Source organism: Drosophila takahashii, chromosome X, assembly GCF_030179915.1.
Source record: "Drosophila takahashii strain IR98-3 E-12201 chromosome X, DtakHiC1v2, whole genome shotgun sequence".
NCBI classification, from domain to species: Eukaryota; Metazoa; Arthropoda; class Insecta; order Diptera; family Drosophilidae; genus Drosophila; species Drosophila takahashii.
The window spans coordinates 573,442-593,201 of record NC_091683.1 but is presented as its reverse complement, the minus strand read 5'-3'; the positions used below and the strand labels follow the sequence as shown (position 1 = coordinate 593,201).

Sequence of the window (19,760 nt, the reverse complement as noted above, 5' to 3'; positions counted from 1 at the left end):
CGTCCAGGATGCGTACGTATAGCTATGTGTGTCTGTCGGTCGGTTGGGCAAACATTCGCATCCCGATGCATGCGTCCTGTCGATAAACGGCTCCAAGACTCCCGCTCTCACTACCATTCCTATTCCCCCCCTCCTGGCCGAAAAACAGAGTGATCGCCCTTTCAAATCATGGCCATAAATATGACAACTTGAATTCATTGAATGGTTTCATTTCATTGTTCCCTTTCAGTGGGTGGGAAAATTAATTGGCCAAACTATTTGGCTTTAACAGCCACTAAACGCGGCTTTTTAGAGCCCCCCCTTCTCGGTCCACTGCCTCGTTGGAAGTGTCGTGCGAGTGTCATCGCAGATTAAAACTCAAAATTGATGGGGCAATGTTTGCAGTTTTATTGTCATGGCCGCTGAACACGCAAAAGCCCTAATTCGATTTTACGAATTTCGAGCGGACAAACTTTGGCTAAGCTATGACATTGACATCTAGGTGTCTGTCTTTTTTAGCACCTTCAGAATAGAGCTTGAAAACGATCGATATTTTCGATATTTTGACAATATCGATTTGAAAATACTATTGTGTTGATTTCAAGAACGTTTCTTCTTGAATTTTTTTTTTTTATATTTGAATTTTCCCGGGTTTATACAACACATGCGTACTTTTGTCTTGAATTCAAAAGGGGTTTCAAGTATGCTATTGTCGTGATTTCAAGAACGTTTCTTCTTGAAAAAGTGAAACAGATTTATTTTTGTTGCTGCTTGAATATTCCGTTTATTTTGTTTTAATTCAAGAAGGTTTAAACTCGAAAAAAAAAGGTCGAGAATACTATTGTCTTGATTTACAGAACGTTTATTCTTGAAGAAGTGAGAAGACAATTGTTAAATTGAAAACAATTTATCATCGATTTGTTTGGTGTTTCGTTTGGAATTTTCCTGGGTCTATAAATATGCAAAGGTAGATGCACTGACTGTTATCTATACACCTAGTCAATAGTCCTGGTCCATCAATGTTGTTTCAATGCGAGTGCTCGTGCGAATGCAAAGTTATTGTTGTCGCTTTGACAAAGGCGGCTGGATGTGGATCATCCCATCATCGCCATCACATCACACGTGGCACACTGGTGTTGGTCCCTCCTTCCGGTTCCTGTTGCTCTTCCTGCCGCACAGCCGCTACATGCCAAGGGGCACAAAAACAAAGCACGGAAAAGAGCAGAAAAACAGAAATCAAACAGCTTACAATCGCGAAGTAGGAAAATCGCATCCTTGCCATTCTTTTTCTACAGATTCTGGCCAAAGCGAGAGAGCCCATGAATAATTCCACTTCAATTCCACTTTGTATATTTCATTTTTGCCGGCAGTGCAACATACATCACGGCAGCACAGCGTCAGCGACAGACGATGATGGGCAAAGGACGCGAAGGACGCAAAGGACGAGCTGACAATTGGCTTTGCTGATGACTGAATGACTGACTGATTGGTTGACTGACTGAACGACTGAATGGCTAAGTGACGGACGACAAACCGAGATTCGGACAAAACATTTCGAGTTTGCATTATGCTCTTATTAATTAATAACAATTCATAGGCCAATCCCATTTGGCCGTTGCAGTTAATCTTTTCGCATGTCCACCGCTTTTGCATTCTGATGGGTATATTCAAAGGCCTCTCGACCAGCCCACCAATCCTTTGTTCCCAGAAAAACTGCATCAGTTGGCTAATCTAGTCGATCACTGGGTATCGCAATGGGTATCCCATAGTCGGCAGGGCTTATTTTGGTTTGTTTACGCCATCTCTCTGCACTTAAATAAACTTTTGTGTCAAAATTTTATCAATTATTCAGTTAAAATGCATGGCAAATCCTGTTAAAACTCTGCCGCAGCAGCAGTGGCATCAACAATAACAGCATCGATGACAATGGGGGCATGGGGCATCGAGCATCGGGCATCGAGCAGAGAAACAAAAACCAAAAAGCCTGATAGCCAGGGATTGGATTGGAGGTGATGGAGGCGATGTGAGGCCACCAATTCGAGGAGGAGCCGATGGAGCTGGAGAAGAAACCATGTCACTGGCCACATATGGCCATTTGTCAATTGAATGATGGGAATATGAATTTATGGCATTAAAATCTTTTGGTTTTTCGCCCGTTTGGACCAAGTGAAAGCGAAAATGAAACGAAAAAGACCAACCGGAAAACAAAGAGTTGGTGTGAAAGCGGACAAAAGCTGACTAGGATCAGAAGGGCCGGCAAAAGCGGATTATTCGTAAAAACAAACTGCCTGCCGGCCAGCAGAATAAAAGAAAAAGCGAGAGGGTTCAGGCTGAGGGCTCAAAACAGAACACAATGCAAATGCGAATATTCGACGATATGGCCAAATGGCATTGTCGCATACAAGTCAATTGAAAACACACTCGATTGCCACATTGGCCGCCCTTCGCTGGCCAGGATGTGGATGTGGATGTGTGCTGGATGCCCCCGAGAAGCTGACGAAAAGGTGAACTGATACTAGGCATATCATCATGCTCCATTTGTCATGGCTGAGTGTCACTGTGATAAGATTCGTGTGTTCTGAAATTTTCTAAATTTTCATTGCATACTTTTGGACACCTCTGTAAATGATTTCAATCACAAGGCTTGATTTCAGTGGCGCACTTCCCATAATCCAGTCAAATCAGACTATATACATCAGCAGAATTCCCATTCTACATACGCATTCGTCAGTACTTCTTTCCCACTATACGTATGCATATGATGCCTGTTTGTGTGCCTGCGCGATGCGCAGAGGAAGGAGCTCTTGTCTAAGCGATTTTTGATTACACTTCCGACGGAAATTATCATATATCCTTCTACTTGAATAATTTCCATGGAAATGCGCGACAGGGCGTCGAGAACGGTAACCAACTACTCACCACTCCTTCCAGAATCCCTGCTTCCCGGATTTCCAGATTCATAAAAGCCGACGAGGCCGGAGGAAATTGGTTCATGCAGCGCTGCATCGATGAATAGTCACCCAACTGAACCGGAGAAACATTTTAAATCGGGATCTCCCGGAAAAAACGCCCTGATAACAGGAAAGAATTTGGGATGGGAGAAATCAAAAACCCGAGAGGAAACCCGACACTAATTAAAGGCGTTTGTTGTAGCAGTTTCATTCAATTAATTATTTCGGCCATCAACGCTGTCAATCTTTTTATCCGGAAATCTGACTAAGAACCGAGAACCCAGAACCAACTTCTGGCGCAACTTATTTGTTTTGGCAGGCAGCCGCTGGCAACCGAGGAGCCGAGAAAGGAGAAAGTGGAAAGTGCAGGGAAATGCTTTGTTTCACGCTCCGCGATGCGTTTATCCCCATCGCCTCGTATCCTAGCTACTCCAGCTACTCGCTGTCCATCATCCGTCAGGCTGATTTCCACAGTTACTGTTTTGCAAATTGCCTTTTGTTGTTCATCGGCCGGAGTGAGTGCCTTTCGGGAAACTGGACAATCGCTGTCTGATTCGTCCCGCTTCCTTCCGTTTTGTACTGCAAAATATTACTTAAGAGCGGCTGCTCACTGACCAAATCTGCGGTTGTAGCCCCACCACCATCTATGTCGCCCCATCGCAGATAACGCTGGCTTCCTCAATGGGGCAGGAACACACACAAGCCAGGTGCCAGTGACCTTTTTATGCAAATATTTCCCAAAGGCAGTCGGGCCAAGCAAGCGTACATTGTATACAAGCATATAAGCGGTTACTTCCCCGCCCACAAGGTGGCCGGTTGGCCGCCTCACGTTCGGCTCTATCTGTATCGTAATCTTTATCTCTCGACGTCAATGGAATACCTGCCAAATCATGTATGGGCCCCAATGGGGATGTCCTGTCCTTTGGTGACCTAAAATTAAAGCTGAATTAAAGCAGGTTGATTAATATTTTGTTACAGAAATCTCGGGAGTTTTGAATACCCGAATAAAGGTGTCTTAAAGGATGCAGTTAAAAAAGTAAGACATATTGTGGCATACTTTTGGGCACCTTGAAAAAATATCATTCAGATCTAACATATTTTGCATACTTTCAGACACCTCTGGAAGGGATTATTGATTCCAAGCCGCCAATTTGATCGCGTGAATTCCACACCCCCACAAATCCAACGATCTCTGAGTGCTAAAGAGGCTTTTGTGCTAAACACCCTGACGGGTGGGCGGGTAACTCTGATGCAGTGAATTGTGGGCAGGACGCAGTGGCAGTTGGACAAACGCCAGCTATTGCAATCTAGATTTGAGATGGGAATCGTAAAACCGGAAATAAAACAGGAAAATTAAAAACGTACAAAAGGTGCAAAACAGAGAGAGGCGGAGGCGGCAGAACGAGAAGGCAGTGTGCGCAAACAGAGAGTGGAAAATGGCACACGGATAGACAGTCCGACATCCAGGCATTTCTATCCGGGGTGGCGACTACCGACTACTGACTACTGGATTCTAAGGGCAACCCCCGCTAGCCAGCGAGGTAGTTAGGCAAACACACAAAGGCTGAAAAAAATATACAACTCCGAGGGCAATATGTAAAATGAAAATTGCAAAGTGGAGGTGGCCCAGCCAGGTCTTATTAAAGCCCATAACCCCATTGAGCCCTTCGGAAGGGGTCCTTTTTTTATTGGCGACAAGATGTCAAGTGGGCTTTAAACCTGCACACACTCACACACACACCTTCCGAAGTTCTAAAGTCAAGAAGCAACCTGAAGAACTGGCACATATTTAAATGGATTCGATTGAATCACACGAACTGCAGGACCCGGAGACCAAAGTCCTCGTCCTCCTCCTCGTCCAAAGCACGCAATGATGCCATAAACAGAAGCAGCAAGGCCAACGGCAACAACAAATATCTGAAAAGGAAGTAGAAGGAAGCAACGTGGCAGGACCAACGCCAAAAATGGCACAATATTTCCACAGAGAGTGGAGGCGAAAACAATTACTTAAAGCAATTCTTCCGAACCATTTGTACAAAATCCACAAATTAAGGCACTTGCTCCGCAGACAGCACGTCTATATGTACGTAGTGTACGGTGTTCGTGGTACGTGGGGTGTCATGACAGCTGTCGAATGTCGACTCCCGGTTCCAGGACTCCCATCTCCCCATCCTCCCAAGCTGCTCATCTATCTGACATCCGACTGTTAGACTGCTAGACTGTGTTGGCTAAAAGCCGTTAAATCGCGGTGCAGGAGCCACAAAAGCCAATGCCGAAAGTAAAATCAAAGTCAATAACGAAGAAGAACCGAGGAAATGATGAAAATCAAGGGAAATCAAGAAAAAAATACAGCAATCAAATGCAATAAAACTCGGGAAAACAGAGAGACACCAAAGCGAATTCGATAGAAAAAGGAAGAGCCGTTCCCTTTATAAGATTTAAATATGGGATAGGGAAAACAACAAGTGGCACACTGCATACAGCAGGGAAAATAGCCAACGAACGGAGGAAATTTGCCAGCATTAAGACCAAACAACAAATAAAATACATCAGTGCTTCGGATTAGCCTTTTTCCTGCACTTTTTCACGGCTTGAAAGGCAAAAGTTTGCCATAAGCAATAGAAATTATCAAAGATATCTGTTAGATCCCAGTATTCAATTGAATTTAAGTTATTTCTAAATTAAATAGAATTTCATATCAGTCACATAATGATATTATATCAACTTGCCTTTGTGAACCTACAAACGTATAGGTGTGTGAAACTCCATAGGCTGTTAATTTGGCCCAGGTTTCCGCTCAATTACCTTTGGCAACTTTAACTTGAAAGTTTTTCTCAGACATTCTCCTGCGCAGGGGGAAACCTGCAAAACTTTCCTGCGCTGTATTGTCCAACAACTGTGTCTCACATTGGTTCAAAACCGATTGCGCATTTCCGTCTCCGACATTGTAGCAGTCATCGTGGCACCCAAACCAGAAACAGATCCTGGAGGACGCACAAAGGACAAGGACGAGTGCAAGCCTTTGCTGCCACGACGTGCTCATTTATTTATGACAATTTATGCGTCGGCGTCGGGGAAACATCGCGAAAAGACAAGGAAGGCGGCAAGAATCTTTATTCATTGATTATTTAACGACTTCTTAAGTGGTTTCTTAAGTACACAAAAAACTCACCGCTTATGTGCGATTAAGCCAAAGTAGACGCAAAAAGTGCTCCAAAGCATGTGTGTGTGCGGGAGTGTGTTTTTCGTCTAGGCCAAGTCAAAGTCAAAGTGAATTGATGAAGGCACTGAATCAAACTTTTACCGCATCGCTCGTACAGTGGTGCCTCTACTACTCGGCGGCAAGTAATGAACATCTTGGCCAGTTTCCGCTATCCGTTACGCATTTTCATGCAAACTTGCCACACGCAGGAAGAGGAAATAAGGAAAAAATATAAAAGGAAGCGAAAGCGGGGGCAAAAAAAGGTCAAAGCAACTAAGACGGGAAAAACTGGACTGCTTAAGATGCTCGAATGGAATACGGGCAAAGTTTGTGCATCCCTCTACCGAACCAGCAGAGCTGTAACCCCAAGACGATGATGAAGTTGAAAGATAAACGTCACCACCACTGAGTATTTTTATGGGACAAATCAACAAACCAACGTTCTGCTGTTAAAGTTACAACGGTTTTGAAATCTATAACTGTAAAACTGTCGAACCAAATAACTTACCAATTAGTGCTAATATGATACAATATAATAGGAATTTAAAAAATCCTGCAGACAAAATAGATTCGCATTAGAATCTAAAAAAAAATACTGAAATTCGGAAATTACCCATTAAGGTGTCCAAAAGTATGCAAGCATAAATAAATTGAAAGGTGCCTAAAAGTATGCAAGCATAAATAAATCTAGAGATATGTATGCCGTTAATATGATTATATTCCCCAAATGTGCCCAATCACCGCAAAAACTGAATTTGTGGCCACTAGTCGACTGAAGTGAACAACACAACAACAGAATCTGTGGAATATAGAAATTAAATTTGTTCCCTCCGCTCGAAACGCCCCGACTTTTCCCTTCCAGGGACGAAAAGCCGTGTGGCGACATTGCTAATTGCGCGATTTAAGGAGGACTGCGGCACCAGACTTCGCTTTGGGTACTTGTGGATGTGCTTGGTTGGTTCTACGGTTCTACTGTTCTCCGGTTCTCCGGCTCCACTGTTGCCCGTTGGTGTTTGTGTGGCAAACAGCGGAGGAGCGTTGAAATAGAACTTCCGGCGGCGGAAGAGCGGAAAAGGAAAAAACTCTAACGAAAATCCCATCGTAATGCAATATTCATTTTTCTGGTCACGTACGTAAAGTAAATCAATTAAGTTGTCATAAATTGTAGCACTGCAGCCGTCCCCCCATCTGAATCCCCAACCCCCTGTCTCAGTGGGGCACTTATTGCCGCCCTACATCACTCCCTACCCTTTCCGCCGGAGTCTCCGCTTTTTGTTGACAGGCTCTTATTTGATTTGCGTTCTATTTGTGCAGCAAATTGAGCGGCATTTTCTTTTTTGCGTCCATGTCCCCTTCCCTTTCCCTTCCCATTTCCCTTCCCGAACGCAAAGTGTCTCATTTAATCCTCGAAAATACTCACAAAATGTATATATACACTTTACAATGCGCGACGAACCAGAAACCACGAGAATTTCTTGCGAATTTTCCCAGCTATTAAGCCATTTTTTTCCGCTGAGAGAATCGAGAGGAAGGAGGAGGAGTGGGAGATCTGGAGGAGATCTAGGACTTCTGGACAAGCTACGCGTTATTCTGCCTGCCATTTCTGGGCCAACTAAATGGCTAAGATGGCCACTTAACGCGAAAAGCTTCTCCAAGCGAAGTAAGGCAAATGTTTATTTTATAAAAAGCACCTCTAAATGTTCCTGAATATTACAAGTACAAATATTTTCGATTTAATTTAGATCCTAAGGTTCAAAAGCAGCTTCAGATTCAGATTCCTTCCCTGGTCCGGGAAATATTTCTAGCTGCTCAATATACAATAGCCAGTTTAATATGAAGGTATAAATTTGAAACGCCCCATTCCCAGGCGGACAAAACAATTTACGATGACACATTGTCGTCGTATTTTTCCTAGCTTGGAAGCTTGAAAGCAGAAGCTGAAAGCTGGAGGCCAGATCCAAAGCATTCCGAGTAACCAATTCGCTGTTGTCTGAACCGCACGCAACCCCACTCATCCACTCATTCAGCCCCATTCCACTGGCTCTCCCCCAAGCCAAAACCAAACCCAACCTACTTTCACCAGGGATTCATTCGCCAGTTCCATTCTTGGCCGCAGACTTGCCGCACTTTAGTTAAGCTCAAAATGATTGCGTATAATTTGGCAGCATTTAGTGGGTAGTGGGTAGTGGGATGTGGGTGCCTGGATCTGGATAAGGCTGGAGATTTCTCTTTTATTTCAACAAGGATTATTTACTTGGCCAAAGATTCAATAACAATTTTGAAATGAGCGTCATTTCGTAGGGCTTTCCGTTTCGTTTCGTTCCGTCGTCGCGGTATAAGCCCCCAAAATAATGTGGCATAAAGAGTGACCCTCTCCCACTTCCAATTCAAGGGACCACACAGAAACAAAATTCGATATGAAATAAGGTCAATTCTACCTTATTAATGTCAAATTTATGATTCAAACATATCATCTTGATATTTTATCATCAGTTATTTCATAAAAATGATAAAAATACTGTTTTTAAATACAAAATAGTATATTTTGAACAAATAGTTTCAAATAAGATAAACATGATCTTTATTCATATCAAAATGATATGATATAAGCACATATCAATCTGATATTTTTTCTAGTTTTTTTTCTGTGTGGCAGAAAGAGTGACCCACTCCCAATCTAAGTGACCAAGGAACCCAGGGAGTCCAGGAAAATGAATCCAGGCCAACTAAATTAGACATTTAAGGGAATATGCTCTATTTTGAAGAGAGGGAGTCACCGTTCGCCGTTCGCAGTTCGCAGTTCGCAGGACCACTGTAACATCCGTGACTCACCCAGTCAACCACACACTTATCAATTAAAAGCTTTGCACAGAAGCCACCGATAAAACCGCTGTCAGTTGAGCTCCACTCCGCAACGCTTCGCGCCGAGTTAATGGCGTTTTATCAAGTCGTTTTCGGGTTTTGTGTGCAATTTTAATTAAAGTTGATTAAATGCCGGTGGGGGAGTCACATGGCCGCATGGTCACATGCATTATGACCTGATGTCAGGCAATGACGCCCCGCCAGGATGCTTGTGAAATGATCCCAATGCCAATTTCAATTTCAATCCCAATCCCCATAAGGCGGATAGATTCAGTCAATCACTGTCTCGTTTTGGTTTTGGCCGAATTAAGGAAATTAAACTTCATGATTTTAAACATATCCATCTAGATAGCTTAGCCTGGTCACATATCATCTGTGTAATTGCCGAGACTATTAAGGAAATTAGATTTTACCCTTCTTTTCGCCAGATACTATACGTTTCTTTTTGTTTTCGATTCGATGTTGGTTCTTGCAGGGTTTATGCAATCACGTTTCGCATTTGCCACCCTCTTGTTTGCCGGCTTTACGTTTCGAAATTCGAATGCAGTATGCAGTATGCATGTGCAAATCTAATAATTCTTTGCCAACTGTCACTCCATTAGCGGCAAATCCAGCGGAATGAAGCACTGTGATTGGTGATGGGTGGTGGTTCGATGTGGGCAGGACGAATGGTAGCTGGGAGCAGCCACTTCCTGCTCCTTGAGCGATTTTTTAAGGACGCTCGCAAGGGTCTGAAAGAGGTCAGATTTCGGGGTATTATGTGTAAGCATGCGTCTGCTATTCCGGCAAGTGAGAGCCTGAGTACGGGTATGCCAATTGCCCCTTGAGCCAAGTTTGTGCGAGTACATCGATCTTTCAGTGTCCCTGCTACTCTGCTCCTCTGTCTGTCTGTCTGTCGGTTCTGTCGCCGGCCAGCCAATGTCTGCCCCGGTGGGTGTTACTCCCAGGCAGGGGCTTGCGAAATAAATTAATAGGGGGTGTAAGCTTATTCTAAAAATATAAGAAAAAAGAGCAGTAAAAAAAATTATTTAAAGTGTCTTCTATTAAAATGATTCGGGCCTTCTAATTAGAGTTTAAAACTTATCGATATTTTCGATATTTTGATAATATCGATCATATCACAAATTAAATATCAATATTTCTTCAAGCCCTACTTCCAAATAATAAAAAAAAAATTGTTCCATACTTTTATATAACATTAAAATTTAATTAGTTTTATTTTAGAGTTTTGTGTTTCCCTTATAGGTCCTACATAAATTTATCTTCCTTGGGGCGTTTCTTTAACCCCTACCTACGCCACTGCTTCGGAATGCCTCAATGTGTGTGTGTTTGGATACTATTTCGAGGTTTGGCGATTTATTTTGCACAAGTTTTAATTTCCGGCAAATTTCCTAGTACAATTTCCCTTCTCTAAGCTGCCGTTGCGCTTTTCCCCACTTGCATTTCGAAAGTGGCGTCCCTCCGGCCCCTCTTCAACCCACTTGAAGCCACCCCAGCTATCGGCCCACCCACTTCCCGCTTCTATAAATTACCCTAAGATGGCGACATGACTTTATTTGGGCCATTGCGTATGGTATGTGTGTGTGTTTGTGTGAGCGAGAGATAGCTGGAGTGAAAGGGATGGAGATGGAGCTGGGTCAAAGTACTTATATATTGTGGATTTGTGCAATTTTATGTAAATTAGGCAAACGCGGTTCTTACAGTTTCTTGGCACTGCAAGTATTCAGTATCTGGTATCCATTCCCACCAGCCTGTACACCTACTACATATATCTACCTACATATATATCCATTCGATCTGGCTCTGTTATTATTGTTCGTCATTCGGACGCCTGCCAAAGTCTTATTTTGGTCACTGTAGGCACTTGGAACTTGGCCACGTGCCATTTGCCATTTGCGTTTCGCCACTGCTCGCAGATAATCACTTCATGGCGGATGGATGGGTTTCGCATGTTGACGAACTGCTTCTCAACATACCGATCCACTGATAAAAAAAATTCTTAAAAATTCCAAATCAATTTCTGTTTGAATAAGAAATATATTTTGGAAAGTATCAAGTTCGACCCTGATTTTCACAATTGTTTTATCTATTCTATATAATTTGCGGGTAAAGAAATTCACAAATACCATTTTCCAATATCAATTCTACATTAATCCCGTATAAATGATATCAATCAAGTTATTTCCTGTGTAGTCATCAAGCGAACTCAACCGAAAACAGATACAAAGTGCCAGGCCAGGGAGCCGGGGAAAAAAAACCGAATGCCAATCATGATTGGCAATCATAGACAATAAAGATTGCAAAATTTGCTTCCACTTTCGGAGGATTGGGAGGGCGGAGGTCGAAAAGTCGCGACTCCGCCCTAAAACACGACTTTCTACTTTCTGAACCGGTTGCTTTTATTGCCCTATTCACCATTCACCATTCGACCATTCGGTTCGGCGGTTTCCCAGCTGCAGACATGTTGTCCCAGGACGTCCGTTAAATGAAAATGCCGATGCCCCAATGCCAGCAGACGGCGGCCACTTGATCTGGCCAAAAAGCGTTTGATTTCGCCTCGCACAGCAAAGGCCACAGTGCTAAACAAAACGTGGTCCGAAAAATGTATCAAAAGAAAAACCAGAGAAAGAAAAACAATTGGCATTCAATTGACGGCAATCATCGGCAGGCCGTTGCTGTTACCGTGATTCCAATTCAGTTACATACTGCAGCATATGTGCTTCGAACAGGAGTAGGACAGGAGTGTAGACCTTTCCAGGCAGCCAGGATCGGCGAAATGAAATCCTATTAGGGGCTCACTTTTTATCTCTTTGACTAATCGTTTGGGCAGCCAGTAATCTGGAACTGCAGTGAGAGAATCGAACGTGGTAAGTCTAAATATTTCATATTCAATTTAAATATATTCCTCATTCCTGGCGGTTTTATTTATTTTAAAATACTAAATATAGGATTTATAAATATTTATGAACCTATTCTCGTCGAGTTTTCCAAATCCAAATCGGGCCATTCTTTAAAAAGTTATGATCGATTAGAGATTGACCACTAGATTACGCAAGCAGTGCAAGCAGTCGCTTTGGTGCTATCATATATCCATCTCCCTCGTACTCCCTTTAGCTATTTAAGGGGTATTTGATAGTCGATATAATCTAATATTTTCTACTATTAATTTTTAATGAAAATTTTGTATACATTAAAAAGCTATGATCAAATAATGGATTTTCCCCTAGATTACGCAAGCAGTGCAAGCAGTCGCTTTGGTGCTCATATCTTCATCTCCCTCGCACTCCCTTTAGCTGATAAAGGGGTAGCTGATAGTCGAGGTGCTTTGTTTAATAGTACTCTGAATCTTTACCTTAAATTCGAAAATGCAAATTTTAATTTGGTTCCGTTCTTCTGGTCCCTTTCCTCCTATTTCCTATCATTAAAAACCCAAGTGCAGCGGAGGCGAATAAGGAGAGAAGTCAGCCGAGCCAAAAGGCAAAGTTTCATTTCCGTTTCGTACAATTAAACTTGTTTAAGTTGCCCTTTATTTTTTGGCCTCTGGCCTTTCGGCTGCCAGCACACGCTGCCGGCCAGAAAGTACAACTTTTTATTTAGTCGACTTCCGGGGAGGCAGAAGCAGAAGTAGAAGTGTTTGACGCGGTTTGGGCTGTTCCCTCCGATGGCAAGTATAAGTATAAGTATATCTTATTATCAGTAGTTGCCACGCAGTGCAGAAAAACATTGCCTACCAGACGCAGAAAGGGAGGAAGGCAGACCAATAACTTTGGCCATAATTCATCAGTTCTGCTCGCTGTAAAGTCCTTTCAACTGCTGCTCAGTTGCCAAATATGGTTTTTCTGCTTGCCTCGGCAACTAAACTATATATTTTCGGGTGCCCCGGACCAACCCAAACCAAGCCTGGTCTTTATAAGTTTATATTTCTGTCTTTTGCCGTGTCTAAATATGATACATGCCCATGCCACAAGTTGGTAGTTTCTCCTCCCGTACAATGGAGCCCCCTGCAATCCTGCAATCCTGCCATCCTGCCATCCTGCAACCAGCCTGATTTTCCCCTGTTCTAGTTGACTGCCGCTGTTCAGCTTGTTTCAATTTTTCTGGCAAAGTTGATGCCGGGAAACAGATTGTTTGCTGCAAACACACTGGGCCAACAACAAGGGCAGCACAAAATCGGGGCAAAAAGTGTCGGCGCTGCAAATTTTCCTTAGCAGTTTGAACTTCTTGCCTCCGTGGAAGAAGAAACTCCCTCCCCGGTGCATCCACTTCCACTGGCACATCCGCCAGGCTGCTCCGTTCTGTTCTTGTTCTTGTGCTCCGTGATCTGGCGGCGCCACTTGCCTAGTGGCCATGCACTCTTATCTGCTGATGGTGTAAATTTCTTAAAGTTACCAACTTGTCCATTGTTGCTGGTGCGGTGCCGCTGTTGCCGATGTTCCAAGCAATTCTGCTGTTGCACAGAGAGAAAAACAGACATTTTAGGATTAAATCTGCACCTATTTACAATTTAGTAATGTAAACTATCTCAGAAAATATAAATATCAGGATTAATTTAGTATGTGCGGGTCAAATTTTAAATTTACTTGTAAACATTATGACTAGTGCATTAAAAGTGGGAAATCTCTTGTAGCTTTGGGATAAAGGAAAAAAATAAAAACACAAATTTTGTTTTAAATATAAAAATATTGTGAATTAGATAAAAAAAGGAAGCCATTTTCGATTTTCGTAAATATTCGGAGTTAGTCGGAAAACGCTTTTGTTTCCAAAACGATACTCTTGAAACACAGTTTTTGCATTTTTCGATTAATCGCTTTTCGAAAAAATTCGGAAAGAGTAAATTCTATAAATATTAATAGTATTGTAAGAATAAGTCAGAAAAAAACGATACTTTCGAAATATAATTTATAAAATTGTTTGTGATATTTCCTTTTTGATCAGTGTACTACTTCTTCTGCTCCTACCAAGTTCAATTTTCCTTGCCATTTTGTTGGCGTCTTTGGGAAAGTGGATAGTGGTCGGCCGTTTGTTGCTACTGTTTTACATTGGCCAGCCAAGTCAAGTCTGTCTGGGCTTTTGCCTTAGCCTCTTCTGCCTTTTATTTTGCTGTTTTTCCGCCATTCTGCTGGGGCTACTGGGCTGGTATAAATAATATTGCAGCTAATTTAGTTAATAAATCATTGAAAAACGCTTCGAAGGCGTCGATTCGGGCGTGGCTGGGCAGGAATTTCCGTTCGCCCGAGGCGAAGAAGCCATCGACACTTGAGTTGCGGTGAGAAGTGAGGAATGAGAAGCCACCTCTATATGATTCAGCGTTCCTGATTCAGCTGACAAGGTCGGGTAATTAACAGCTCGATTAAACATATTGCACTGCTCGATTGCGAATTCGAATGCGAATTCAATTAAAACATTAACAAACAGGTGCTGCGATGGCAAGTGGACCAAAGCAGACACCAATGGGATGGCGGAAGGCCAGGAGGCATAGCATCATCGCATCGATGTGGTCGTGGCTCCTCCACCTCCTTCGATTCTCCCGCCTTTCAGATCAGATTGAAAAACACTTTGTAAATGGGCCCTGCTACCGATTACCGCTTGGTGCGTGCATATTTGCCGATTTACATTGCGAATTTTTGTTTAAACACGCACACGCAGATCAATCAGAGTCAGTCTTGGCCAGCCGAACAGCAGAAGCCTTTTGACCCACCGTTCCACTTAACCCACCAACCACGCCCACCGCCCATCGCCCTCTTTAACCCACCATCGCCTCGCATCGCTGGCAGTTTTAAAACACACATGCAATCGGCTGTTTGCGTACATTGGCACGCTTTTGAGGGGCTTCGCTGTGTTCTGTGTTCTGCTGCTGTTGTTATTGCATTTAAATTTACACATTTTTTCGAATATATTTGCAAAAAAATATTCCGCATTCAAACGAGTTGAAACACGCACAAACACAAACATTTGCTTACTTTCCTTTCGCCGTATTTAATTGCACCGCAACTTAAATTTGTTGGCATTGCATTTATCGCAAATGTAATATGTAATAAGTATGTTGTTTGCAGGAAGTGGTTTAATTTCTATTCATTTGGATTAAATATGCAAAATGTACATGTAAATCGAGCAATAAGTAATATTATCGATAATATCGATAAGATTTAGAATCGGTAATTATTTGTCTTCTATTCATCTGGACTAAATATGGGCCCACTAAAAAGTTCGCATGTGTAAATAGCTTTCGTAGAAATGATTGAAATATCAGTAAGTATATCGATAATATGGATACATTTTCGATTTTATATCTAATATCTGCTGAAGGATAATAATATTTCTAAACAAAATTTGATACATATAGGAAATTTAGAATTACTCTTGCAAATTTACAGTTTCACAGCTTTAAAATGAAATAAACGAGGGGAAATAATGAAATGACATACTCTTGGCCGGAATCAAAGTAAACGTTATCGTTGTCCTCGACAATACGGAAAGACCCTAAACGATTTTTGCCTTACTTTCGCAAGTACGCATTTTTTTCCCTGCTAAAAAAGTTTCAATTCGAACGCCTAAGAGGGCAGGGAAGTATAAACACGATGCGGTACATTTTTCTGAGGATGCAAAGGAATTTTTAATATTTTAGCAAGAAGCGGTTGGTTGGTTGGTTGGTTCGTTGGATAGATTTACGGATGCCGGCGACCGGTTGAAAGATTGTAAGACAAGTAAGCAAGTCGAGAAGGTCATGAGCGGCTAGTCGTGGTCTTGGGCATTAGCAGCCGTAGACCCCGGATCCCTTATCCCGGATAAAGGAGCAAAGTATGGAAGGCGGCACACACTAGAGCAAGGGCAAAATTATTTTGCAATAAATTTTGTGACATATTTCCATGAATGTGAAAAACGCTTAAAGGAAAAGGAACAGGGAACCTTGCAGGCAGACAGGTAACATCTGGGGGGTTGTCGGCGGTTCAGTTTGGCTCGCTCGGATCGTCCTACGTACAGAGACACATATTAAATGCACATCAGGGCAGCACAAACACAATGGCAACTTAAATTGTCTAAGAAAATGTCACCAAAGGGGATTTGATTTCCTCTGACGCTTGCCTCGCAAAATAAGAGCAAATAAATACTTAGCGTGGGAACGCCAGAAACTCAACTCAACTTGCAGCGCGGCGATTTCGCAATCTGCGACTGTGACTTTATGACAGTTTGATTTATACATTATTGAAAAAGTTCTGTCGCAGGCGTAAAAATCAGTCGCCAGCGCCGACAATCACGTAGCCAATGCGACATTAGCACTGACAGCGACACCTCAGCTCAGTCCGGCGGCACTGAGAGAAATGGGTGTTTAGTATGATACCAAGATGACAGAAAATTTAATGGTAGTTCATAGAAAATTTCAATGAACTATTATAAAATCCCTATGGGTTTAAATTCCATAACTAAGCTGACCAAAAAAATATCGACAGTTTGCTATTTCTCGATATTTACTTCAAAACATCGATATTATCGACATTGTTAAAATATCGAAAGTATCGATAATTTTCGAGTTCTAATTCATTGCATCTTTGCGCTCAAAATTGTTGCATACTTTTAGACACCTTTACAAGTGATTTCGAAAACTTAAGTTTCGCTTCGGAACTTAGATATTCGATGTGTTTTTTTTTGTGTACAACTATTCACCCAACACAGACTCAGACTCGGCGCCAAGACACGTTACGCACAGTAAGCCCATAAATAATTTTTGCGCCAAAAATGTTGTCTTTGAGCCAACACTGCTATCCGCCCGATATCCGCCCAACCGCCAGCCGTCAATGAAGGGAAATTCATTTTTAATGCGCTCTGACTGGTATCAGTATCAGTAAAGCTCCCATCTATAGAATATAGACTATAGACTGCGTGGAAGTTTTGCTCAATTGATGTCTTGGCTCGTGAATATTGGGCTGTCCCGTCGTCTCCGCTACTTTTTCGGCATGGGAATTAATTAAAAAAGTTTTCAATCAGCCTGCGCTGCGTCGTCAGTGTCGCGTAGAAAGGAGAGCAATAAGTACATACTTCCTGTTCTATGCGATGACGAAAAATGTGCCATCAAGTAACACGCCTACGCCTCGATTTTAGGCTCTAGTTGTGGAATGTGTTCCTGGGAGCTGCCTGCACAAACAGTTGCCGAAAAACAAAGAAATCCACACACTCAGGGGCTAACACTCTAGCCTCAGCCATCCACCATCTACCTCCGGAGCAGTTTTCGATGGCTTTTGATAAGAGTACGGCAGATATAGCACCGGGTGGGGCAGGACCGACCCCCCTACGTACATTGAAAAAAGTTTTAATTTATGTCAAAAGCTTTCACCAAGAATTTTAATATGCGCACAATTTTTGCAAAGTTGTCCCTACCGCTTTGTGCCTGTGCCTGGAGGAGACTGGAGGAGCATGGAGGAGCTCCCGCTGCCACCTTTATATTCAAACTTATCGAATCCCTCCGAGATGCGACAACATTCTGAGCAGAATGCTAAATAAAAAACCATTTTGACAGGGTTTTTAGCCCCTTAAAAGCAGAGAGTCAATTCGAGAGGCAAATGCAGATGCAAGACGTGTAAAGTAACGCTTGTTATTCAATATATATTTCTCGGTGTCGGGCAGCAATTGCTATCAATGCTGCCAATGTTTGCCATACTCTTCGGCCACAAAAGCAACACACAACTGACAACCACAAACACGCAAAGCAAAACCGAGCAGAAACAGAAACAACTGAACTTCAAGAAAACTCCTCGAAACGTCCCAAGTCTCTAGTTTCTTTTGAGGCGATGGCACTTTTTTCTACTCGATTTTGTTTGCTTTTCTATTTTGCACATTTTTTTCACACGACAAACCCAGTGAAAATGTCATGAATGCTACTATGTACATTTTTATATTGAGCATTTCAGTTGGCCCTTTATCTACAAATTGGCACACGAGTTTTGGTCCCTCCATGAAAGGCACGGACATCATTTGACAGTTTTAGGACTTTTTCAAATTTCATAGTTCTGCCTTCAAAAGAACTTATTAATTTGTGAATGCGAAGGATGTCAATTATGGCTGTTGAAAAGAGTTTAAGAGTCTAGTCATATAAGTCGTTACGAACAACACATTTAATTTTAAGTAAACTTTCTATTCAGTCCTTTGAAAAAAACTCACTAATGCCTAAGAAATGCCTATGTTACCTTACTGCCACCCTAATCTAAAAATTGGCAGATAATTTTTTAAACATGTTTAATCCTTTAACGTGATATAAAACCAATTTGTTAATATTTGTAAATTGATTCCGCTCGTGTCAAATAATACAATGTAATATAATAATATATATGTAATACTACGTAAATATTTGTACCTACATTGTTTTAAGTTTCTAGTTTCTTGAGAGATTTTGCTAAAATTTAAATCATTTTATATTTATATAAATGTTACTAAAACAAAATTACTTAAATATATGTAATACTAGGTTAATATTTGTACCTACATTTTTAAGTTTCTAGGTTCTTGAGAGATTTTGTTAAAATGTAAATCATTTTATATTTATATAAATGTCATTAAAACAAATCGCTTTAAAACTTGACTTTGTAAAAATGTGCTGTAATTATTAAGGCTTAAGATATCTTTCCTAAAACTTGAAAACTAGCACTACGTTTTCAAAATAGCCTTTTGATAAAATATAAATCTAGTTTAAAAAGAGCGCCAAAAGTGTAGTGAACCCAAGTTCTGAACCAGGCTAAAGCTTTTAGGTGGGTATATTGGCTATTACATTCTGGGTGTTACATTATCCAAACAGTTTGGATATTTGGATAACTATCGATATGTATGTACATGATATTGGGTATATTTCTCTCATACACCGATCTCTGTTACCGTAGAGGATAGCTATGTTTTATTTTTATTTTTTTAATAGCTAAATACGCACTTTTTAATATTGTATTGCAATAAGGTAGCCAAAACCTCAGACGATAGGTGTGTGTACACGCTAAGTTACCGAGGACACCCTCCGCAGCTTTTGTTAGCATAACAGCCGCTGCTCTGTCACTGTATAATCTCAATACAATCTTAACATTTCTGTTAGCATTTAACATTTCAAGATGTGCCAGCACCGATAGGCGCCACTATCGATGTTTTCCGAAGGGCCCAACATCGATGCATCGATGGTTTGATCGGCGCTTCCCCACCTCTACAGAACTCTAACCGACGAAGTGTCATTGTTTTTTTTTCTAATGTAATGGACTTAAATCTTTGCATTCGAATCGAGTGAATCCGGGACTGCAGTCTCCCCCCCGAACACCAAACACCCAATCGAATTCGCGGCCAGAGGAGCGGATAGAGAGCACCGAGGATAGAGGAAACGCTTAAAATTGATTTGTTTGTCCGGCCATGTCAGTGTGTGTGTGACAAGGGCTCGTCCGTGTGCGTGCGCCTGTCGCTGTGTGTGTGTGCTCTCTTTTTTTTCTTCCTATCGAGTGCCGCTAAATTGAATAATTGCAGTAAGAGCCACCAATATAAATATATGTATATCCTACCCCCCTCTCCTACAAAGGAACAGTAAAAATAAGAGCAAGAGGAAGAACACTAACTAGCGTTAAACAAATGAAACTCTGCCGATACAGCGAAGTAAAAATCAATAATTAGAGCTCGTTCGCAAGCGAAAAAGGTATGCAGTAGAGCCAAAAAAACACAGAACGCAACATACATACATCTGTACATGTGCAGCCGTGTAGGGTATGTATGTGTGGTTGTATATCGGGCATTTTATGCAAATCTAAGGC

General features: G+C 41.8%; 1 protein-coding gene across 9 annotated transcripts in view; it reads left to right on the top strand.

Moving 5' to 3' along the window:
- Adar (Adenosine deaminase acting on RNA) overlaps positions 1 to 19,760 on the top strand; it is an 88,325-nt gene that overhangs the window by 17,100 nt on the left and 51,465 nt on the right. For 5 of the 9 annotated variants that reach the window (XM_017151080.3, XM_017151079.3, XM_017151075.3 and 2 more), the window contains exon 1: positions 19,154 to 19,478. The exons of 1 other annotated variant lie outside the window; for it this stretch is intronic. Coding sequence is in view for 1 of the 8 variants with exons in the window: in XM_070219265.1 (XP_070075366.1) it covers positions 19,697 to 19,713 (17 nt within the window). In the remaining 7 variants the exon portion in view is untranslated. Of the gene's footprint in view, positions 1 to 19,148; positions 19,714 to 19,760 lie in introns of those variants that run through there. 3 more of the 9 variants (XM_070219263.1, XM_070219262.1, XM_070219265.1) reach the window with 2 other exon arrangements.